The 25,436-nt window shown below is 42.4% G+C and overlaps 1 protein-coding gene across 2 annotated transcripts in view; it reads right to left on the reverse strand.

The window, feature by feature from the left end:
• Positions 1 to 1,004: 1,004 nt before the first annotated feature.
• The window catches only part of UNC5B (unc-5 netrin receptor B), a 211,616-nt gene continuing 187,184 nt past the window's right edge, over positions 1,005 to 25,436 (reverse strand). For both annotated transcript variants that reach the window (XM_048505811.1, XM_048505810.1), the window contains 8 exons: positions 24,070 to 24,459; positions 23,162 to 23,249; positions 17,782 to 17,950; positions 16,186 to 16,419; positions 11,175 to 11,324; positions 10,234 to 10,398; positions 7,516 to 7,694; positions 1,005 to 6,701 (listed from right to left, as the gene is read on the reverse strand). In XM_048505811.1, coding sequence (XP_048361768.1) covers positions 6,536 to 6,701; positions 7,516 to 7,694; positions 10,234 to 10,398; positions 11,175 to 11,324; positions 16,186 to 16,419; positions 17,782 to 17,950; positions 23,162 to 23,249; positions 24,070 to 24,459 — 1,541 coding nt within the window. In that variant the 3' untranslated portion in view covers positions 1,005 to 6,535. The remainder of the gene's footprint in view (positions 6,702 to 7,515; positions 7,695 to 10,233; positions 10,399 to 11,174; positions 11,325 to 16,185; positions 16,420 to 17,781; positions 17,951 to 23,161; positions 23,250 to 24,069; positions 24,460 to 25,436) is intronic.

Here is a 25,436-nt window from a genome sequence, read left to right on the forward strand (position 1 = left end):
ACCAGGGTTGCCACAAGGGCATTTTTGAATACCAAGAGTCACTTTCCCTCCTTCTCCCCACAAAAGATTTTCTCCTTAGTTTCTGGAATCAACAAACAAGTACTCAGTGGTTTCAACTTTTAGCAAATGTTGTCCACTGTATCTCCTAGGGGGCTGCAACCTGCGGCTCTCCAGATGTTCATGGACTACAATGCCCATCAGCCCCTGCCAGCATGGGTTGATGGGATTTGTAGTCCATGAACATCTGGAGAGCCGCAGGTTGCAGACCTCTGTCCTAGAAGAACCTAGACTGACAGTGCCACAATAACCAGAATGCCACCTTTCTAAAACCAGTGTCTTTCTAAAACCAGTGGTCACCATGTCTTCAAAGAACTCAGAAGGAGGTAACTGTTAAGAATGGCACCATGTGAATTTTCAAGTGCACACAAATGGTAACAAAGCAGGGGGTTACCACCCAGGAGGACATATGGGGTCAAATGTCTCCAGTGCTGTGGCCATTTGGTCATGTGGGGGGGGGGCAGAAAATCACCCCCACCCCTCCTCCTTCCCTGACGACCTGGTGCAAAAAAGTTGTTTGGTCATGGTACGGGAGGGCAACCGCCCATATGGGCAGAAAACTCAGATTTTGCACTGGGCTACATTTTCCCTAGGTACACCTCTGTTACAAAGTGACTTGTATTATACCCCTCGACTGAGCAAAGCTTGAAGCTTTCTTCTAACTTGAAGTGACCTGCTCCAGCTAAGTGATACTTTCTCCAGTTGAACAATGCAAGACTGTGGCTAGCTCAGTACATTTTCTTACAACAACAATAACCTTTATTAGGCATATAAAATAAGCTCTAGAATGTTACCAGAATGTACAAAGCAAGAACATGATCAAAACACAGACAGAGAAACTGTATCTAGCATTAGACATTACTTAGAAAGTTTGGTCACTTGTAAAAGAAATTCTGCCACTTTTTCCAAGAGCATGATATCTGTATTGTTTAACAGAAGCCCCACAACAGAACTGTCTGAGTCTCTTTCAGATTTGTCTAGGGCCAGCCAAGGAGAGAAGTTCTTAATACCCACGTATCTCGGACAGTCGAGTATAATGTAAGCAAGAGCTTCCACTTGGTTTTTACAATATGGACAAACCCGATTCTGGAGAGGGATAGCAACCCTTCATAATGGCAGATGGGAAAGTATTGCATCTGGTCCTTGTAATAATCCATCTCTGTTGGGGTTCAGTTAATAATTCGAGATATTTAGCTATATGCCCCTGTTCAGGTACTAGTGCGACAGGGTACTAGTGCGACATATGGGCCATATGATTTATTTGCTTGCCCCAATAAGATATGGTATTCCTGTTCTAAAAGTTTGCTTTTTAAGGTCTGGGTGACAACATACAAAGATCTTCAAATAGTAAACCTAGAGAGTGAATTTTTGATTTGAGTAATTGATACCATTCGGAGGCAAATAGGTCTGGGAGCGCAGTATATATTAAACTGAGAGCAAGATTTCACAAACCGAGAGCAAGATTTCACAAAGTCAACCTCCGCTGGGTTAATCAAAAGATATTTTGATTTTCTAGGTAAGGAAGAATACCATGGACAGTTCTCTATGTCCAGCCCTGCTAACTTCCGGAGGCAGTGTTCATCCTTACCCATCCTGGCATTAAGGTCTCCTGCTACTAACCATTCATCGCATATATTACAAAGTTGTAAACTCTCTAGATATTCAGTGATTTTGCACTGTAATTCCCGTGTCTCCTTGATGGAGCTGGGAGGAGCCTACAGCCTTCCCATGTTAACTTTACCGAGGAGGAGACTTGATGGAGCTAGGAGGAGACTACGGCCTTCCCATGTTAACTTTACAGAGTGAGCCAAATGTTCATAAACAGGGAGCGTCAAAATACCACTGCCAAGAGATGCTTTGATTAATATTGCAAGTCCAGCTCGATAGCGCCCTCTGAGATTCTCCTTGTATGCTGGAATATAATGTATGGTATAGCCATGGAGATGGATTAAAGTAGACCAAGTCTCTTGTGAAAGTATAACATCACGTCTCATGATGTAACATAAAAAATCCTGATTCATTATCCTGCTATTCCAGCCAGCAATATTCCAAGACAAAATCCTCAGAGATTGCTGGCTGGTTGGGGTGTCAGTTAACTGCTCCAAGGAATTGTTGGTGCCGTAAAATATACATCCATTTCTGGTACTTTGCAGTAGATCTTCTTAAGAGGAAATAACTTGAGCTGCATTTCTCTTTCCACCTGAACTGATGCCAGGGCACTCTTAATAAGGAATTGCTCTATCAGCTCTAACTGCTGTTTATATAAAATGTTATTTCAGTCAGGGGCTCCTGAAACATCCCCCCCCCCTTCAATAAACTATTACATATGAAAAAGTCATTGACATGGCTGTTTCTTTTCAAAATTATGTCCATTATATAATTTACTTCTCTAATATTGAAAAGCAAAATCAGAAGGCACTGCAATGCTTTAATGGTTGTCTTAATAGACAGGATCCTGCAACAAGCTAATATACTCCAAATAACACACATACAAAATTTTGGTGGAGAATTCACAAACCTTTTTACAATGTTATAATACTACACTACACCTGAACACACTTGGTCCCTGGCTTTTTAGTTAATAATGTCTAGTCTATTTCTCTCTTGGCAATCAAGAAATGGAAAAAAATGTATGAAGAACTTAGGGTTGAAACAGATGAGAAAACTAACTGTCACGTGGTAAAGGGCAATTATAGCTGAGCACATGTCCCAAGTCATATCAGGGCTAACCTTTCCACTTTTGCATGCTTTCATTAATTAAAGCAGCCACCTCCAAAAACTGTTATCAGTTATGTAAAATGCTATAACAGTGTGGGGACCCCAAGAAAGCTTGTGGGAGTGTAAGGGTTAACTCCTTCTATCCTTCCTTCGTTCCAATTCATGTTTGTCTTTAAAAGACTGTCAAGAGATCCATAATCTCCATCATGTCTAATTTGAGCGACAGCCAAGACACGTCTGTAGTATTTTTTCATTTCCCTAAATTCAGGTCAGAACTCTGCAATTAATTGATTGCTGCCCTTGCATTTCTACAAACTGCTTCCACAACAACTTTCCCAATCTTTATTTCTGTCAAACAATTCTGTGTTTTGGGGACATGTATTGTTCCATCCTCAATATTCACTGCTTATCACTTGAAATCATTGAGACATGCTAATACTTTTAAAAGTGAAATTGAAAGCCAGTTTTGAAATATTCAGATTGTGTTCATTGCTCAAATGAGCATCAGAGCTTCCTTGCTCTCTCTGCAGCAGAATTTGTAAATCTTTCCATTTAGCATCACCTGTGAATTTAATTTAATTGCTACTGTAAATTGTTAATCAAGCTGTCAAATAAAAATGCATCTAACGCAGACCCCCATGGTTCTCTGTTACGTAACTTTCTCAATTGATCTACTGCTGATCTAATACCTTTGAAATAAATTTATCATGCAGGGTGTTTTCTCCTCCAAAATGCTGGGGTATGTTCCAGAAGGGAATCTAAGGAGTCCATTCAGAGGAAATTTGGCATGCATCATCACAGCTCTGGTCTTACATCCCACATATTTCAGTGAGATTTAGACCTTCCAGATTTTATGAGATGAATCCTATGCAACATCCGCAGAAGGTACATGATGTTGCATCTTTTCCTTTTTATGGAAGTTCCCAAAAAGCAGAAGGCAGCTTTACATGGGTGGAAGGAGTTGAATTGGGATTTTGGTGCAGTCCTGGATGAGGATTTTTAAATCCTTTCATCCACACCATTTGCTTGATGCAAGCCCCTCAGCTGCTCCCTGAAACTGTGTTATTTGCCCCTCCAGTGAAAACACTGCAAAAGTGGCTGATGTGAGTGAGTGGGGTTCCACTGGGAACAAAATGGAGAGCAGAAAAGATATCCATTCAGAGCTGTATTTCTGGGCCACTCTACAGCAGCTACTAGAAGAAATTTAAAGTGATGGGAAAAAATAATCATGGGTCTCTAACACTTCACCTAGCATGGCCTGGAGCATGTCTTTAAAGGAATATGGACTTTCCTGCAAAGAAATCTAGAAGTAAGGTGCAATTAGAGACAGTTTTCTGGATAAGATGTAGATAGAATATACGATCTGTTTGTGGTATATTCTGAGACACGTCATGAGAAAAAACAATTAGACCAGCTATCCCCTCAGTAAGTTTCTATAAAATCTGCAAATGTGTCATGAGATCCAACCCACCACAGCCTTGTTAATTTTCTCATTACTGTGACTACCATTATGTAGAGTTAGATATTTAATACTTGTGAAAATCTGGCTGTGGATTCCAGAGTTCCGGGCTTTGAGAACCTGAACTCTGTACAAAGACACACAGGTAGAATTAAATATTACTAACTGTAATCTATTAAAGCCATTTGACCATCAGTGCTTAAAACATTGACAGCTCACCAATTAATTCCAGGTTCATAAGGATGAACCTGCACACAACAGTTGCTCATTCCACATGTTGGAGAACAAAAATATGCCAGCGTCATCCTTCCCACAGTATATATATTTATAGGGTGACAGTATATGTATTTATAGGGTGACCACTCGGTCTCAGATAAAGAAATATAGATAAGACAACACTAAAATGAGCTGCAGGCAATATGGGGGGAAAGACTGGTTTATAGAGCATCTAGCTTTAGTGAACACTAAATATCAGAAGCGGAGAGGCATGTCTTTTCAAAAGTTCATCTAGAAGATGGGTATGTAGCAAAGACATGGCAAAAACTGGTAAATGCTCTGGATGCTAGAATTTCCTTTTTCTGTCAGAAGGGGAAAATCTGTCAGAGGTGGATTCTAAGTAGGGGTCCCTCTCAACGTTTTATGGTGGCAATTGCAACATCAGCATTTTAATGGAGCGTACCCTTATATCCTATTCCATTGCACAAGAGATTAACAGAAAAGGCCTCCTGAATAGCCCCACTTGCTCCAAGTCACCCTGGAACAGGATACAGAAACAGCTCACATGTTAAGGCTTCTACTGCCGTCCTCTGATACTGATGAACTCAAATGGGCTCAAGGTTAAGGCTACAATCCAGAGGCCTGCATGCTTAATGCCAAGTGAGAATTTCTCAACTGTACCTTCTCGGGCTACGCAGAATGCAGTTTTGAAATCCAGAGAAATTTCAAAAGCAGTCTGCGTTACAGCATAGGAGACCGACATTGACTCTGCCCTCAAACAATCACAATAAAAAAAAGTTCTGGTCATGTTTAGATGTGCCCACTGATGCTCTCACAATTAGGGCCAGAGAGCTTTATCTCTGGATTAGCTTGATATTTTCTTTGCTGAACTTCTGGACCACCCCCTCCAATGATGGAATGGATTTCAATCAGGCTGTACAAAGGAACGGCAGCTCTGAATGGAACAGAAACAAATTCAGGAGAAAACATCAATAGATATTTGGTCAGATGTACCTGGGCACCACAGAGTGGCTGGAAACAGTGCAACGGATTTATATTGCTTTTTCAAGAAAACTCCAAGAGGAGTTCAATTCTAGAAACAGGTTGTTTTCTCTGTGAATGGACTTGAAGCCGTATCTCTCCCTCCCCTCCACCGCTCTACTACTGTCAGAAAATAATATTTGCGAACAGAACGTGAATGAGGGGCAACATTTGCCCTTTTCAACCTGCATGAAGCTCTGGTCCCACCACCATTCCTACCACAACAAATGCCACAGCTTGGTTTTGCTTTATATCCACTAAACGGATTCTCTCTCTCTCTTTCTCTCTCTCACACACATACACACACAGACAAATACATGCATCCATTCAAATCTCTCTCTCTTTCTGAGTGCCCCAATACTCTTTCTCTCACAGACATTACAGATCCCTAACTTTTATTATTATTATTTTTTAAAAAAGGACTCATCCAAAGATCTGGATAATAAATTACTTGCGTTTCCTAAGAAACTGGTTTCCTTTTTTTTCCTTTTCCTTTTTTTCTGTCTTAAGCGGTTTGAAGCTTTTTGACAGGAGTAAGCAAGTCTTTTCTAGATTGTACTCGACTCTTCAAAGCATAAATGCCAGTAAAGAAGAAACAGGAGAACAAGGCAGGAGTGGGAAGATAGAAGGGCAGAAGAATCCCCACCCTACCTCCCAAAGACCAAAACAAGATCCCAGCTCAGATTCCAGCAGCCCTCATAGGCCACACCACGTGGCAGAAGCTGGTGGGAGGTCGCTACTTCCACCACAGGCCGTGGTCATAGTGAGCAATGATACATTGCTTTTGTGCCTCACTCCAAAAGCTGTGAGGAGAAGGAGGAAAGAGGTTTTTAACACTTAGATTGTAAACTGTTCAATGTGGATCGCTAAGGCTGATTGTGATTTGAGGAAAGAGGAGTGATAGAAGGAGAAGGAGAAAACCCATTTTGATCCTCTCAACGATAAATGCCACCATCTTCTCCCCTCTGTTCAAAATGGATCGTTGCCCTCCCTCTCTTGCTCCGCCCTCCATTCGGCCATGGCCGGAAGTCTTCTGGAGCTGCATCAGCAATCCCCCTCTGTCGCCATGACAAGCAGCATTTCACTCTTGCCCATCTCTTCCAAGGCACAGGCCAGAGTGTTGAGATCCCCGTCGTCTTGGTGCTGGGCTTCCCATAAGTCAAGGATCACTCCTGTGGGGCTGGCTTTGGTGGCAAAGAAATTCAGATACCTGTGCAGGAAACACAAAGTGAGAATCGTCGGTGTCTCCTTCAAGATACTTCTTCCCCTGAATGGCTGTTATTTCAGGAAGGGAAGATACTGTAAAGCACTTATATGAAATTAAAAGGAGATACAGTAAAGGCTATGGCCAAGTCACTGAGCCACCAACTTGAAAACCCTGGTGATCCCTAACATTAATTTATTAGGTGGTCTTTGCTAAGTCATTTTCTCTTGCTCTCAGCCCTTCTGCTCCATCTCTAAAATGGCGGTAATAATACTTATTTACCTTATCTATTTGCGGTAAGGATTAGAAGAATACTAGGTGAATCATTCAGAACACCTGAAACTCTGTACAAATGCTATGTTATTATGATGACAGCAATTAAATATTAGCCTTCAAGTCCTCGGAGATTATTGCATAAAACCAGAGAAGATAACTTGTTTTTGTTTCATTTGGAGCAAAGGTGGTGTGGTATAGTCTGATCTTGTCAGACTGTGGAAGCTAGGCAGAGTTGGTACTTGGATAGAAAACCACCAAGGAAGACTCTGCAGAAGAAGGCAATGGCAAACCACCTCAGCTTCTCACTTGCCTTCAAAGCTCCTTGCTGCAATTTGGATACAATTTGGGTACAATTGGACAGTACTTATCTACGTATATGTTGCTTCAAAATTTGCACTGAATATAATTTATGTTTTATTTTGTATGTAAATCACCACATGGATTTTGATCAAAAGGCAGGCTATAGAGACACACAAATTGGCTTTCTCAACTGACACACTTCCCCTCTAGGATGACTGAGAATAAAGCCCCGAATAAAACCCACCGATCCATGGAAAGTTTCTGGGCAAGAAGTCGCCAGTCGTTTCCTCTGGAATTGGGGGCATCAAGGCTGTTACAGATTTTCTGCCGTATGGACAGAGGGATCTTGAAGGCGTATGGTCCCAGCTGAGTCATCAGGGCACTGCCGGGGTGGCACCTCAAGACATCAAAGGCACTGGAGTTCTGGGGGAAAAAAAGGACTGTTTGAATTGATAAGCTAGTGCATCCACTGATCATTTGCCTGTTCATGTAATAGCTACCTAATACCTCATCTATGCTAGCAGTTCAGCTCACCCAAGCTGTCCTAGAGATACTGCACAAGACACATGAGAATTAACACTATATGACCTGGCCCTAATCAAAAGTGATTTCGAGCCTCCTTCCTTTTGAGCCTTCTTCGGGCTGTTTTCACACTTGCAACTCAAGTGTCCCTTGCTTCATGGGTTTGTAATGCACTTATAAATAACACCTGGAATGCTCATTCATATTGCAAATCCTTCATTTCTGCTTTCTATTGTGCTTGAACCGTAAATGGATAAATATTGTAAGTACAGGCTGATGGTCTTTCAGTTTATGTTTCATGTGCAAAAACTGGCTTGCTCTCAGCTTTTTAATTCCACATACTTTGCTGCAAACCCAGCATCTGATTGTTTATTCCCCAAAATGTGGGCAGAAACTGCTTAAATTTCTTTGCGAACTAGTCAGTGACAAACATAATCCCACTTTCTAGAGAGACTTTAAGAAAGAAGAAGAAGAGTTGGATTTATATCCTCCCTTTCTCTCCTGTAGGAGACTCAAAGGAGCTTACAAACTCCTTTCCCACCCACCCACAACAAATACCCTGTGAGGTAAGTGTGGCTGAGAGAGCTCCAAAGAACTGTGATTAGCCCAAGGTCACCCAGCTGGTTGGAGTGTACAGGGCTGAATTCCCCAGATAAGCCTCCACAGCTCAAGTGGCAGAGCGGGGAATCAAACCCAATTCCTCCAGATTAGAGTACTCCTGCTCTCAACCACTACGCCACTGCTGCTCCTATATAAAGAGATATAAAGAACCTGATAGCCTTCACTAAAATGCATTAGCCAGTGCAGTAGACATGAATGGGTAAAACTAGAAACAATAGGAAAGAGAAAGACAAACATCAGGCCTTCAAATTTAAAATAAAAAGTTTTCATAATGAAATTAGGTGCTTTTGCTTCAGTGGAGCCAGGGAGAAACAGCCTCCTGATTTCAGTAGGCACAGCTGGACAAGAGCAGTACTGGAGAGTCAGAGGCGGAATCCTAGGCTGTGAGATAAGAGTGTGATAGCCTGTTGTAGTTTCGAAGAGATTTTGCACAAAAGGTGGCTGTGGAATGGAACCTCAAATTCTCTACTCAGACTAAATGAGGAAAATAGACAAAATGACGTGGTTGCTTCCTAGGGGTTTGGCAAACTTTGTTCTTGCAGGGACTGTGATGGGAGAATACGGTCAAGGTGTGGTAATAAGCATATGGGACAATTACAACCATAGGAAAAGCTACTGTGGTGTAGTAGTCAGAGTGCTGGAATCGGACCTGGGAGACCCACTCTGCCATGGGAGCTTATTGGGTAACCTTGTGCCAGCCTAACCCCACTTCAAAGTGGTTATGAGGATAAAACGGAGGACAGGCTGTTGCAAGCCACTTCAAGTCCCCCACTGGGGAGAAAAGTAGTCTAGAAACAAACGAATATAGAAATAAATAAGAAGCAGGTGGCACTTCTGGCCCGATGCTCCTCTGGCCCACCCAACTGCGACTATATCTCAGCAAACAAGAAAAGTGGAGCTCGGAATAATCCTCTGCCCAAATTCTCATGGGTGGAATAAGCTTGCGCTCAACCCATTTGCTTCTAGCTCTATGCTTATATGCAGCTTCACTTGCAAAAATAATAATTAAGAAAATCACACTGATGATTATTTCACTGCTATCCAAAAGAAATAACTTCAGTGGAGCGTATGATTTTTAACAAGTGTGCAAGAAATGTTTAACACAAATAACAGTGTTAACAGTGCTCAAAGCCAGTGGCATCCGATATACATGAGGAGAGACTTTGGGAGGGGGTTCAGTGAAAGAAAGGCAATCTGCACATGCTCCAAAACATTCTCCATCCACATTGCAAGGAATACAAGCCTCATGTAATGGATGATAATGGGAAGGCAGCTTCTAGGACAAAATGCCACCCCCTGGAATAGATTTTAAGCTCTGGCTAAAATCAGATATACTATCTTTAAGTATTTTTTTGGGTTAGCACCTGCAGCTTGCCCACAAACCACTATTAAAGAGGTCTGTGCCATATTCAACCTGTATGATTACAGCTGCTTCCATTGGACAGACCCCTATAGAATAGGGCCGTGTTGGTGAACCTTTGGCACTCCAGGGGCTGATGGGAATTGTAGTCCATAACATCTGGAGTGCCAAAGGTTCGCCACCACTGGAATAGGGCAACAGTGTCAAGAAAATGTTTCGGCAGAGAATAAGGAGGATCTGTGGTTGACTGGTGAAAATGTATTTGTTGGTCCACAAATAAGATCCCCAACTCAACTTAATTTCAAGTAACTCCACTGATACAATAGACAAGATATTGCCTGGAAGTTTAGGCAAAAACCCCTAAGAGTTGCCACGAAAGACCCGTTTTAAATGTTCTGCTCTCTCTGCCACACACCAACCAGTCACATGAGTTTCCACAGGGTACTTCCTTTTACTCACCTCTCCAAGTGTAATGTTTAGCTGAAATATCTGCCCTTCCCCTTCCACTTGCCGAACACAGATCTTGCAGGTCAGTTCTGTGGAAGCTGGGCTGTATCTCTCGAGGGTGAAGGTACAGTGTAGAGCCCGTTGGCTGCCACTCCAGATGTGGTAGAAAGGGATTTCCTGGGGCAAATTGGAAAAGTGGATAAGTAACTACAGTCAGTCCACTGGTTATAGGTCTCTGGAAACATGCAGGGGCCTCTTTTGTAATGTGTACCCAATAGTATGGAACAGGTTTGCACAACTTCTAATCCATGAAGTTAAGCATAGTTAACTTCATGAAGTTAAGCACAGTTATGAAGCATAGTTAATCCATGAAGTTAAGCACAGTTATGAAGCATAACTGCTAATTTAACTGGTTGGCAACCCATTTTTGCACTGCTATGGATGGGCTGTCACAGGTTGTGAAGACATCTAAGATCTTAGCTTAATTCGAGTAACCATTGCTTAGTTATATGCAAGGGTATGTTTTTATGCAGTGGGGGCCACTTTACTTTTTTTCTAGAGAAAGCACTATGTAAGATCTCATTCTGTAGCATTATCTCCTCACAAATCTATGCAAGATCCCACAGTGTCTTCCATTCACATGATGATCTGGATATCAAAACGACATTATATAGGGGTACTAGCAGGGATGGGGAAAGCCCCTGGATTCAAGGTCTGCTGATATATCAAGCAACATAAATATGGAAATGGACAGGCCAACTGCACAGTCAGAACTGTGGCTGTTGAAATATGTTTCCTTGGAAAATCAAGAAAGTTACTCTTTCTTGTGTTACCATTTATCCAAAGATGAATCTGTTACAGGTAAAAACTGGAATATTTTTGTGTGTGAAGGGCACAGAATCTGTGATTTATGGTTTGCCACTCCTCAATTGCTGGTAACTCTCCCAACTCACCTGATACTTGGCGAGGAGTTTGCTCCTCCAAAGTGAATGGGGAATATCATGGATGGAGAGACGCAGGTTGTGATAACTGTCTTTAAACAGTAGGGGTTTGGGCTCTTCCAAAAGATAACCATCAAGAGTCCTTTCTAAGTCAAGCACTTCCTGTGGGTCATGTAAAAATAGACAACAAAGTGAGAACAAAGTGTCACCAATAAGGCCAGAAATATAGAGGAAAAGCTTGATTTAAAAGATCAAAGAGGGTAACTGATGCCGTAATTTAAGTCAACTGACCAGAAAAAATACTAGGAGTATCACAATGCCCCCCCCCCTCATTTCAGCTTGCACAATGATGCCTGGGAAAATTAATCCCCTCCCATCTTCAAAAAAGCATTACAACATAATAAAGAGAAAGCAAAGTTTCCTTCCTGATGCTTTCCAAATCATAAGTCCCAAATGATAACTTCTACTTCTTGTGAACCTTTCAGTTCACATAGAGAGGCTAGTTATCAATTACACTACAGGCTCATGGTTAAAAATACAAAAGACAGTAAGATCTGAAAACATCAGACTGGCATTGAGCACTGGGACTAATCTCTCTTTTAGAATACAGGCAGATGGAGGTTTATACTTCCTTAAGAATGATGGGTTATTTTCATTACTCATGTGTACTACTGATGCTGATATTATCGATAGACCTTCAAAGTAGCTTGACAATAAGTTACTTGCAGATCTAGAACGAGGCAATTTCTAGCAGATCTTTAGCAACTTTGATTATGAGACAAGGTTGTCTATAAGAACTAATGGATAAGAAGAGAAAAGAAACTGCGGTATGGTTGGTGTAACCAGCACAAAATGAACAAGAAACACCCCCCCCTCCCCCACGGCTGCTAAAAGAACAACCAACAAGCTTAGAGAGTGCATGAGTATATTAAAGTGCAGTGCAATAAAACTATGTACAAATGTATATAAAATTCCTACGTCACAATACCATCATAGTCTTAGCAGCATACAAATAGATGTGCAAAGAAGCATTCAAAAATACAGGTAAATTGAGCACCATCCATAGAAGGCTACCAGACTGTAATACAACTGGTGAAGTCTTAAAACATACTCAAAAGTTTCACAATGCATATACTGTCCTTATATACTGTCTTTTGTGTGAGATTTCTTTGGGTATTCCTTAATAGACAGAGGATAAGAGAAAGCAATAAAGCAGAAATCATTCCAAATCTACAAAGCAGGCTTATGCTGCGGAAATCCTCATTTGCACAATGATAGTCCTCTTCAGTGGAATAGTATATCCATATGATTATTGCACATGCCACGACATAATCTTGGGATACAACGGAAACACAGTTATATGATGTAGACTTAAAACAGTGTAACTGCCATAATGATACATCCAAGGAAGAGCACAAGTAGGCACGCCAGCTAAAGTTTTGCCAAGGTGCATTTAGCAATGAAAGCCACATGGACATTCAAAGCACCCTCAAGTTATAGACCCATGAAGGGAGGACTGCCTCAACTAGAACAGGCAAAATGCAATAATCCTGGTCTGAAACCCCCCCCCCCCCAGTATCTTGTCCAGATTGTACCTCAGTCTCTTCAGTCTCATTCAGCTCAATACTGCCTCACATCCACTGCCCCACTTGGCTCAGATGGCAAAGAGAAGTAGAGCTGGGTAAGATTACTGTACTTACGACCTCTCACTCCAAATCCCTTAGCAATCCCAGTCATTTTTTCATGGGGCAAAACAGGGAGAGAACACAGCCTGCTGCCAGCAAGCAAAGATAAAATCCCCCAATACACCACCCACTGGAGCAGAGCTTCCAGAAAGCACTGGGCCAGTCTGAGGGTGGTGTTTCCCATCCCCAGACCCAAAAGATAATCCAGAAGGAATCAAACACCACTGACAGATCCAGGAGAATCCAAGGATAGCACCGACTTTGCATCCCTGTCCCATGTTATCCATCAGAGAAACCAAGGCGGTTTCTGTGCCAAAACAGAGTCCAAAAATGATTTAAATGGGGAAAATGGTATAGGGGAAGAAAGAGGATTGATCCCCTTTCTCCAAAAACCTACTACCCTGCCCAGCTGCTGGTAGTTGAGGAAAAATGTGGAAGACAGTACGATTTAGAAATCCATTTCAAGTTTTATATTTTTTCCAGGATACCAGAGTCTGGAATAGCTCCAGTCCAGATGCTCTCTATGACTGGATGTAATCTGGCTGGGCAAGATACTTTGAAAGACTCTAGTAGGCCTTGCCTACTTTTCTTTGTTTGTTCTGAATAAAGTTACACTCGATTTACCCAAAATAAACCTCAGCATATTCCTGAGCAATTGCAGCATCCTACAGAGACCCGATTGCAGGCCTCTGGCTGTTATTAGGTATGTGTAAGATTTCAGCATTAGTCAAACGTTTGTCAGCACTATTCTGATTTTCCAGACTATTTGCCATATATCTCAGTATGTGTGGTTTACAATGGAAAATGTGTATTCAACCTGTGGCAACCCTGTAGGGTTTTCAAGGCAAGAAATGAACAGAGGTGGTTTGCATAGCAAACCTGGACTTGCTTGGTGATCCTAATACATGCACTAAACAGAGTTGACCCTGTTTAGTTTCTGAGATCTCACAACACTGGGCTAACTTGAGCCAGGCAGGGTGATGCGTGGCTGGGAAGAAGTTAATCAAAAGTTGCTGTGTACACAGCACAATGCTTGCATAAGGCTAAAACTTTTTGAGAAGTTTTAAATCACTGACATTCATTTGCACTGTTTTTTTAAAAAATACAGAATGCTACTGGCCAATGAACACAGCTCGTAATTCAAAACCATTTGTTGCCTTTCATTTCTTAAAGTATTACAAGCAATATGAAAAAAATTTTTGCAACTGTCAATTTTCATTGGTGCCTGGATATGTAAAGATTTTACGGTGTGCAAATGAAAAGTAATTATAACATATCCTTCAGCACTGGCCTTTTGGTTACTGCCATCCTGCATCCCTTTTCCTATACCCACTGCTATGAGCTTTGCTGTAATTTACACTCTTATTAACTCTCTGCAGGACAGTTTCCTTCAGTCATCTCTCATCTAACTGCCTCTGCCAACGAAACCCCTCCCCATCAATGTTAAAGATAGTCTGCAGCACTGGAAGCAAAACCCACTCAGACGTGACCCCGGAATAATTGCCCAGAGCTGGCTGAACAACCACTGTGGTATACTATGTTCATGTGCAAATGACCTTGCAGTCTTTTATCATATTATAAAGTTTTGTTTAGGCCCAGGCTAGAGAGAACAGTAGTTACTAAGGATATTAAAAGTGAAAGAACCCTGCCTTTAGGGAAGCCGGGAATGTCACCCTCGGCAGCCCATGTTAAGACAAATGAGGACCACGGTGACTATATCAAAGGCTTTCTGGGTCACTAAGTCAAAGATAATCCCTTGAAATTTGTTCTGTGATAATGTGGGAGGTACATGGGGGACAGCAATGCAAGTCACTTGGGGTGTGAGGCGATGTATCAATCAATGTCTGAGGGGTCAAGCTGAATGATTTCCAGTCTCAACTCCTCATCTGGCTCCAGGGGGGAACAGGGGAGGCAGGCAGCCAAACATGCCCCCCATGTGACTTGGCGCCTGGGGCTCCCGCCTTCTCTCCCCCCCTCCCCCACAATGCCTATGGTTCAGAATTTTTTGGGTGTGTGTTTTTTAAGCTTAGAAAACATGTAAAAGGAAAGGAACATCACATCAGCATATGAGGTAATTAGCAATGAAGGGAAAGAACACATTTGCCCAAGGAGAAAGCAATAAAAAAAAATAAAAGCATTGGTGTTGTATTTTTAAAACAGGGCACAGAATATAGTTCTTGTGGCACCCCTCTTCTCCCTCCTGGGAACTCCGCCCAGAAAGACAAAGCTGGTCCCTGAAGAATGGGTTAAACAGTCTTATTACTGAAACCAAACTGTGGGTCACTTTTCAAGGCATTGCATCAGGCTGTTTTGCTCATTTCCCCAGTCACCTCACGTGCTGCTTGGATTGACACAGCATGGCCGCTTTGGGCAAGAGTACCTTGAGCTGTACAAGATGTGGCAGCTAGACGAAAAATAGTGAGTGAAAATGAATACTCAGTGCACTGCAATTGGTTGCTGACTGCTCTGAAGAATAGGGAGTTCACTAACATCGCATTGGTGGGAACAGGAGCGAGGTGCTTGAAAAAATGTAACAGATGGACAATAGACAGAACACAGCTAGAGAGCCATTGGATAATTTCCACAACACCACAGTCCCAAACACAATGCTTTTGAGAGATGACCGTTTATCAAGCATATAGCAATCGAATGAGCTCTAGATCAGTGGTTCTCAACCTTCCTAATGCAGCAACCCTTTAATGCAGTTCCTCATGTTGTGGTGACCCCCAACCATAAAATTATTTGTGTCTTGGTTCCTAAGACCATCGGAAATATGTGTTTTCTGATGGTCTTAGGTGACCCCTGTGAAAGGGTCGTTCGACCCCACAAAGGGGTTGCGACCCACAGGTTGAGAACCGCTGGTCTAGATGGACGTGCGAACTCACTTTTAGTCTGTTGCTGCGTAACAAAGCTTCGTGAAGCAAACAGACTAGCAGAAGTATGGATGGGTTCTTGTCCATGCTGGACAACCTCAGGCCCTGAACAATGGATGCTGGGATAAGACAAATGCTATCCAGTTTAGAGCCAATTTTGCAGGACTTTGTTTTATTAATTAAAACAGGAGTAGAGCATCTAAGAGTCAACAGTCAGTGTCCATCATGGAAAACACCTTCTAAGGCTGGGGGATATTGTTGCTTTGGACCATGAAGCACAATCTAATGAGCTATGCTGAGTTATAAACCACCTTCTGGAGAAGAAACGGAAGAGGGCTATCCCATAAAAATAGTCTTGTAGCGCAATAAATAGTTTCATCATGTCAGACATAGGTTGCAAAAAATAGGTTTTCCATGGGGAAAGGAGCAACAAAGAGCCAGAGGTACTAAGCAGAGCAATGTTACCTTCAGGGCATCTGGCGTGTCCTCCAGGCAGTAGACCTTGAGATTGTATTCCAGAGAAGTACAGAGGGTAGGTGCAAAGAGGGCAAGTTGGAGCCTCTTGATGGCTGACCTTGAGTAGGATTCCCCCACAATGACATACGTTCCAAGTTGTTCTAGCAGAACGTGGCAGCATTTGGGTTCCAGCTGGCAATAGCAAGGTGTGTTTACAGTCTCTTCATCCAAAGTTACAACTTCCTAAAGAGAAGGGGATGGGAGAAAGTCAGAGGGGGAAAAAAATGAAGCTTCCTTCCTAGCATCTGTTTCCAAGCTGGCAGGCACCATCTATTAAGTTCTTCTTCCAATTTCTTAAGATCAGTGTCACCTGTATATTTTGCAAAAATCAAACAGTAAAAATAATTCTGCAGCAACAGAACTCAAATTCTGCAACCCTATATATAAATTATTCAAGTAATATTTTTCCCTAACATTTCTGTTAAGCTTGTAGGTAACAATATGTATGCAAGGTCCGAACTATGTTCAGAATGCCATAAATCATATTTTAATGATTTCTTGACGTTTGCACAATTTATTCCTCTTCTGTTATTCATGGGAAGGAACAAAGAACTGCAGAATAATACTTTTCAAAAAGCCTAGTTGCTTCAAGCACTCAAAGGACATTGTGTATGTTCTCGTGAACTCCGTACGACCTGGTAAGACAGGTGATCCTGAGTTACTGATGTGGGGTTAAAGCTGCTTAGTAGGCTCATGTCAAGAGTAAATACACTTGATGATTGACAAGAGATTTTCATGGGTAGCTCAATCTCTATTCTGGCTCCTAGAACACCCAAAGGGCCCCGCCTCCCTGCCCACTGGAGAACTATTCAAGGACTCTCTGTAGCTTTTGTGACTGCGTGAAGTCTTTCCTACACAGTTTCAAGAATATCTTCCCAACTCTAAAAACTGTGTTAAAATTTATGAAAGCAGGTTTTTTTTTAAAAAAAGAAAGGAAGCTGAGATGCTTGGGAAGTTCAAATTTCTAGCTAACCCCATATATTAGACTGAAAAGTTTCTGTAATTTTGCAGCACTCTGGCACACACACACACAAACCCTGATTAAGTTGCCCTTGGGCAGGTAGCACCGAATACCTGCAAGGTTCCATCTGATAGGTATTATGAAAATTATCAGCACTCCTGCCCTTTTTAATTCCGGCATGCTTATGCAAGACAAAATTAATTTCTACATGCCCTTGTGGGTTCCAGCTAGAATCTTACTATTCCTTGCTTTCATTTCATTAAAACGGTAATTGACCTCATGACTGAGTACAGTACTATGCTCCTGAATGGTGCAAAACTAGGAGGCAATTTAAATAACAAACCAAGAACAGTTTTAATCATCACACAGTTATGAGAAATAACTCATTGCTTTGAATGGTGGGGCTCAGAAGAGTATTTGGTTGTGAGGGATGAACAAGGCAAGAACAGTAAAAGAGCCATAAATAACCGGCCTGATTCATAAAGTGCTAAACAATTTGCCCCGCATCCTGGCAAAGGAAGCTGCATGAAGTTTCATTCCCATATTGTAACCTCCTCCTCCTCCCTCCATTTATTTCAGCTTACCTCCCAGTTCCCTTGGTGGGACTGAGTTTTCAATTGCAGCATCCAATCTGGGGAGCTAACATCTGCACAGTGTGGGACAGTTAGGATGACAGGATGGCACAAGAGCAGCCCAGTGGGTCCACAGGTCACGATGGGACTCAGTATTGTCTGTGTGCCTTCGGATGGCAACCTGCAAAGTGCAAACACACAAGATCTGTTGACACCAAGACTTCAAATGGGAGAAGAAAACAATTGGAATCCATTAGACTGGCTTGGAGGAAAAAAATAGTCAGCAACCACATGGCTTGGAAAGTCACACCAAAGAAGGTGAGAGTGGGTGATGACTAGTGCCTCTCTTGCTTCTTCCTTGCCATAGTTGTACTCTTAGCTACACAATTGAGGAACTAACAATACTTCAAGAAGGATGGATTTGGAATAAGGCCACTAATTGCTAGGATTGCTTCGTCTCCCACAAAGGCAAGATTCCATCTCTTTGGCATAACATTTTCCCGGCAGGGCTCCCTGATAGGTAATACTAGAACTCCAGCTATGGTGGGAGACCCCTGCACTGGTAACCCTTTCTCCCCACTGCTGAGCAGAGTAGTAGTGGGAAGGTTTTTTTTTTTAAAAATGGCAGCATTGTGTATGGAATGACATCACTTCCAGGGAAATCCAGAAGTGGTATCACATTAATCTGTGGTTTTAGCAAAGAGATTTTGACAGTTCGTAGAATAATATGGCTTCACTCCCAGGTTTTCTTCTGGAAGAGAAGTCACACCACACATGATAATGGCGCCCCAGGTCTCCTCCCTCCCCCGCTGACCTCTCAATAGTCGTTAGCCACAAGATGGAGTCTTGAACAAAATGGTACATTTGTACTTGACTGGATAACAACAAGCATTGATAAAGGCCTGAATAAATGTTGGCGATCCAAGTCCTGAAAGATTCTTGGAAGAGAAACTCATAAACAATCAAGATTCAGTAACCAAACCTTTCAACCCTCTATTTGTTAAGGAAGTCCTGGAATTTATACGTCAAACATATCGCCATGTTCTGCTAACTTCTCCCTGCTTCCTTATCTGCTGTAACTCCCTGCTGTGCTTATCTTCCCTTCCCGGCATTTGTTATGATAATTTGCATATTAGCTTGAACTAATTGTCTAGTCTGTCTAGTTACACATTTTTATAATATGGTCACCCAACTGCATTCCCTATCCTAGCATGCTGCTATATGGGAGATATAATAGCTACATTCTTTTTGGAGAACACATTCGTATGACTTTATTGCTCCCATATTGCACCATTGTAGAATGTGTAGGTAACTGTTACTGAGACTGCTCTAGCCAACTTTGGTGGTAGACCGCTAACACACAAAGGCCACGATCTGCACTCCTGCTGTGCAGCAAGACCCCTTGTAGTCTGCACAGGACTCAGTTTTAAATTTAAGAACATAAGAACATAAGAACAAGCCAGCTGGATCAGACCAAAGTCCATCTAGTCCAGCTCTCTGCTACTCGCAGTGGCCCACCAGGTGCCTTTGGGAGCTCACATGTAGGATGTGAACGCAATGGCCTTCTGCAGCTGTTGCTCCCGATCACCTGGTCTGTTAAGGCATTTGCAATCTCAGATCAAAGAGGATCAAGATTGGTAGCCATAAATCGACTTCTCCTCCATAAATCTGTCCAAGCCCCTTTTAAAGCTATCCAGGTTAGTGGCCATCACCACCTCCTGTGGTGGTGCATATTCCAAACACCAATCACACGCTAAGTGAAGAAGTGTTTCCTTTTATTAGTCCTGTAATTCTTCCCCCCAGCATTTTCTAATGAATGCCCCCTGGTTCTAGTATTGTGAGAAAGAAAGGTGGCCTTCTCTCACAAACATTTTCTACCCCATGCACACTTTTGTCGACTTCACTCCTATCCCCCCCTCAGCCGCCTCCTCTCCAAACTAAAGAGTCCCAAACGCTGCAGCCTCTCCTCATAGGGAAGGTGCTCCAGTCCCTCAATCATCCTTGTTGCCCTTCTCTGCACTTTTTCTATCTCCCTCAATATCCTTTTGGAGATGCAAGCATCGAAATCGATGACAGTACTCCAAGTGCGGTCGCACCACTGCTTTATATAAGGGCATGACAATCTTTGCAGTTTTATTATCAATTCCTTTTCTAATGATCCCCAGCATAGCTTCCCTTTTTCACAGCTGCCAGCGCATTGAGTTGACATTCCCATGGAACTATCAACTAAGACGCCTAAATCCCTTTCCTGGTCTGTGACCGATAGCACTGACCCCTGTAGCGTGTATGTGAAGTTTGGATTTTTTGCCCCTATGTGCATCACTTGTTTTGCTACATTTCGAACCTATTTGCTACTTCTGTTTCCACTCACCTAATTTATCAAGGTCCGCTTTGGGAGCTCTTCGCGAACTTTGGTGGTTCTCAAACAACTACATAATTTGGTATCATCTGCAAACTGGGCCACCTACGCTGCTCCACCTCTATTTCCAGGTCATTTATGAATAGGTTAAAGAGGTACTTGGTCCCAAAACGGATCCTTGGGGGGGACACCACTCCCCGAAGATTCCTCTCCATTGTGAGAACTTCCCATTTGCACCCACTCTTTGCTTCCTGTTTTCTCAACCAGTTTTTGAATCCATAGGAGTACTTCTCCTCTTATTCCTTCACTGCTCAGTTTTCTCAACAGTCTCTGGTGAGGAACTTCGCCAAAAACCTTTTGGAAATCCAAGTAGACAGTGGCCGTCCACCGGTTCACTCCCTGTCCACATGCCTGTTTACACCCCTCAAAAAGAACTCTCTCAGTAAGTTTGTAAGATAGGATTTCACTTCTGCAAAAGCCATGCTGACTCTTTCTCAGCAGGTCTTGCTTTTCTACATGTTTTATAATTTTATCTTTAATGATAGATTCTACTAATTTACTGTAGGTACGGATAACAAACCGACTAGCCTGTAATTTCCTGGGGTCCCCCCTAGATCCCTTTCTAGCACATTGGTGTGACATAACATCTCCCAGTCTTCAGGGATGGAGCCTGATTTCAGGGATAAGTTGTAATATTAAAGAGAGAAGACCAGCAATTTCATGCTTGTTCTTTAAGAACTCTTGGGCGAATGCAATCTGGGCCAGGGGATTTGCGTAATACTTAGCTTCATCAACGGCCGCTGAACTTCTTCCTTGTTCACCAATTACCTTCTTATTTCCTCGGATTCGCCTCCTATTAAGCTTGGTCCAGGTGCAGGAACGTTCCTCACCTCCTCCTTTGGGCGGAAGAATAGATGCAAAGAATTTATTCAGCCTTCTCTGCAATCTCCCTGCCATCTTTTAGCACAATCTTTGTTCCTTTGTTTCATCTAACGGGCCTACCGCCTCCCTTGCTGGCTTCCTGCTTTTGATGTACTTTGAAGAACTGCTTGTTGCTGGTCTTGATGTTCGCAGCCATGCCTTCCTCATAATCCTTTTTTGCCTCCCTCTTACAGCTACCTTTGCTTCTTCTTTTTTTTTTTGCCACCATTTGTGTTCCCTCTCATATTCAAAATGGGCCAATCCGGACTCTCTCATTTTTCAAAAAGACAATTTCTTTTTTCTGATACTTTCCTCAACCTCTCTTGTTAACCATGGTGGCTTTCTTTTGGACTGTGTGCTGCCTTTTCTAACCTCTGGAACACATTCCAGCTGAGCTTTTATTACTGTGTGTTTAAATAACCTCCAAGGACCCCGCATGCTTTTGACTCTTCTTGATTTTCCCTTTCAGTTTCCTAAGCACTATCTCCCTCATCTTTGTAGAAATTTCCCTTTCTGAAGGCAAAATGTAACTATGATTAGTGTAGTTGCCACTTGTTCCTCAAGATGCAGAGATACTGAATCTCCCATACATTGTGGTCACAGCTGTTCCCTATCTGCCCACCAAATTGACTGACTTCTCCCCGCACCAGGGTCCCTCTGGGTCCCCTAATATAGAATTAGATTCAGGATCACCTCTCCCGAAGTTGGTTCCACAACCATCTGCTCTAAGCCACAGTCATTTAGCATATCCAGTGAATGCTCTCTCTCCCTTACTTAGGACTTGAACATGCATTTTTCCAGTTTATATGGGGATAGTTCAAAATCACTCATTACCACTACATTTTTGTTTTGTTGGCCTCTCTAATCTCTTTTTTTTCATCTCAGAATCCTTTCTCTCAGCACTTTGGCTCAGGGGGACGAGCAATATAATTCCTAATATTAAACTGTCCTTCACACCTGGTATTGATATTCCACAGTGATTCCTGTAGGGGGAACTGGCTCCCCTTGTATTGCCTTATTTTGGTAGACAATATGCTCTTTCTTTGGATGGAAAGGGTAACTCCACCCCCCAATGCTCCCTGTCCTATTCCTTCCTGAGTAGAGCCTGTAGCCTGGTATACCATATCCCTACTCTGGTGCCTCACATCTCCACAATTCATGCCCTGTAATGCCCTACCAAGTATCAAAGTCCTCCTTCAAAACTCTGTACTCTAGCTCCCCCATTTTAGGTCGAATGCTTCTACTATTAGCATAGAGACACCTGTATACCCTGTCTCTGTCCTTAACCTGGGATTTATGTGCTTTACCCTCAAGTCTTTTGTAGACACTATCCCTTGTCACATGCACATTGCTATGTTCCTCGCTTGTATGTGGTTGATTTAGAAAAACCTCCCTCTCTGTCTGCATCCCCATCTGCATCTCCCTAAATCTCTAATGGCCACGCTTTTAATGTGTCAAGCTTTCTGGGAGTCAGTCATACCACGCTATCTTTAAGGCCCTCCACTGGGTCTCTGTTTGAGAGGAGAGGTGCTTGAATCACTTATGGGGTCTGCCCCTTCTCTCCTGTTCACCTCTGCTCTATCACTCCCTTTGTTCTCCCAGACTCTGGACCCAGAGGCTGATCAGGAAGTCATCCTCGACCCAGAGATGCAAGGGTTTAAATGTCCTACTATAGCTCCTACAAGCTTTGCCCTCTTCCCAAGCCCCTAGGCCTCACAAGATCTCCTGGGCCAGGCCAGGCCAGCCCTCATTGCCTCAGTGATGGGCTGGCACCTCTGCCAGACTTGAGAAGCTTGGAGGCCAAATGTACCCCCTGGTACTGCTCCTTGGCTGCCTGTTGCTTCTCTCAGTGCCTAGTCAGAGGTAGATATTTTGAAAGCTAGGGACTTAACATAGAAACCCCTGGTTATATTAAAACACCATCTAAAAAGCAACATTTTTCATCATGTTCACAGACTACAATTCCCATCAGCCCCTGCCAGCATGGCCAGCTGGCAGGGGCTGATGGGAATTGTAGTCCATGAGCATCTGGGGGGCCAGAGTTAGTCATTCCTGGGCTAGGAAAAACAAGCAAATAAACAAATACTGCAGCACATTCTTTGCTTTACTTACAGAGTGTTTTCTGTTCGGTTGATCATCAGGTACATTTCATAGAACTTCCCCTGAGGAATTGCTCCATGAGGCACTAACAGACTCACACCTATAGAGAAAAGAAAAGATCAATGAAATAAAGAGGTTCTTGGAGTACCACCACCTCAGGATGAATAAAAGTACGTATTTGATTCTGATAGTAACAAACTCTCCAATTCTCTCTTTTCCTGCCATGAGAATTAGTGTTCAGATATGCTTAATATATTAGATTGAGAGCAAAGGGTCAAAGAGATGGTTCAAAGGAATTGCTCTGTCTGGCCTGCTACATTCACTGAGCCTTAGAGAAAGCTGGTACCTGGTTTTTCATCTACTCACTTTTATACATGCCCTGTATATACATGTCTAGTTTAGGCACAGGGATAGTTTGGGCGCTATTGTTATTTTGAAACTGTATATATGTTTTTATTTAATGTGCCTCATTTCTGCTGTGCAAAACACTGACAAAATATTTTGATGTGTATTTTTGTTGTGATCCGCCCTGAGCCCACTTAGGAGGGGGAGAGCAGAATATTAATATAAATAAAATATGATGCTGATGTTGTGACTTACTTTGAGAAATGGGGCTGAAATGCAGGCTGTACATCTATAAACTATCAAAAGCCCTATATGATCCAGAGGAATAAAGATATGAAAATGCAAATGTTGTAACTGTCATTGTGTTTGTAAAAGTTCATGCTCTTGCCCTGTGACCATACCAAAGAGGCACGGTTTTTACCAATCACTACTTCCATGTGCTTTGGTGCACATGTCATCTGTACTGAAAACCTGTGTTTTAAACTCATGTTCCGTCACAAAATTCAGCTGAGAAGTGGTCATGAAAATGTGCACTAGCAATCGAAAGCTGTTCTCTTTCAGGCCAGTGTTTTTACCTGTGCCAGGGATGGTGAGTCTTCCTCCCAGGCAGCCAAATGTCCCAGTGGCGCTGTTCCCAAGCTCTCGGGGCAAGGTCAGGAGTTGCTGAGAGCCCATGGCCTTGTTCCTTAGGTTCATGAAATGGTTATCCCTGAGGTTCTCCCCTGGGAAGGTGCCTGGGGGCATGGCTCCTAGCAGGTCTGACCCCTCGTGTATCCCGGGTGAAGGTGATGCTGTGGAAGAGTTATACACTTTGATCTTGAGACTAGGGAGAGGATCAAGCAATGGAGAGTTGGTCATGGGGATCTTGTCAGACGAGTCTTGCAAGGCGTACATGGGACCGCGGTATACACCCGCGTTGGCTGTCAAGTCAGGTTGCATGGAAGGGTGAAGCAACTGGGGAGTATCTATAAGAAAAGGAGAAATAAACAATGCTTAATTTTTTACTTGAGGATAAGGACAATACTATTCCTCGCATAGTAGCTACGTTTTGTTATGTAGGCATTAGTGTGCAGAGATCTCTGACTGATGAAACAAAAGTGTAATCTTGCTGATTGTGTAGTGGTTAATTTTTAGTTTTCTCTCTTTGTTTTTAACTTGCTGGTCAAATGACTGTAAATAAAGAGAAGAACTTAACTGCATATCAGCACACTGATATTATAATGCTAGTAAACAAGTGGGCTCAGAATTTCCTCATAGAAAAAAATGTAGCCTTTTAAAAAAGCCCAAGCCCACAGAAGTGTGGAGTTCAGCTGCAGCAATCTCCAATGACCTGAAAAAAAACTGCTGGAAGATTATGATACTACTATTACTTCTATCACTACTACTAGTAGTAGTACTGCAGAACTGTAAAGACATACAGAGTGAGGCTTTAAGATACATTCACCATGTTAATCATGTAAACTGGATGCTATATCTTTAAACATTCTGGGCAGTACCACTACAAGTGGAGTCTAATAGTTTTTGAATGTTCTTCTACCCTTAAAAGCTCCCTGAACATACTAAATCAGTATATTAGGAAAAAGGTCTACATTGAACTCTTCATCTGGTAGTGCTAGGTATTATTGTTTTTACAATTATTGTTACCAGTATTTGGCTACTTATAGCTCATCTTCCTCTCTGAATTCAAGGGGGATTACAAAGGATAAGTTAAGTACAACCATTAGGATGGGACAGCCAATAAACCACACAAAAGGGTTTGGACTATGGAAATCTGAAAACCAACAAACATTTCAAACATGAAACAAAAGCAAAAGATTTTAAACATGATACATAGCATAGAAACTATCTAGTTTGCAACATATTTAAGAGTGTTAGAAAGCGGTACAATAGTGCAGGTCATAGTCCTTATCTCTTTACCATGCAAGCTGCCATGCATGCACAG

Source organism: Sphaerodactylus townsendi, linkage group LG08 (assembly GCF_021028975.2).
Source record: "Sphaerodactylus townsendi isolate TG3544 linkage group LG08, MPM_Stown_v2.3, whole genome shotgun sequence".
Lineage (NCBI taxonomy): Eukaryota > Metazoa > Chordata > Lepidosauria > Squamata > Sphaerodactylidae > Sphaerodactylus > Sphaerodactylus townsendi.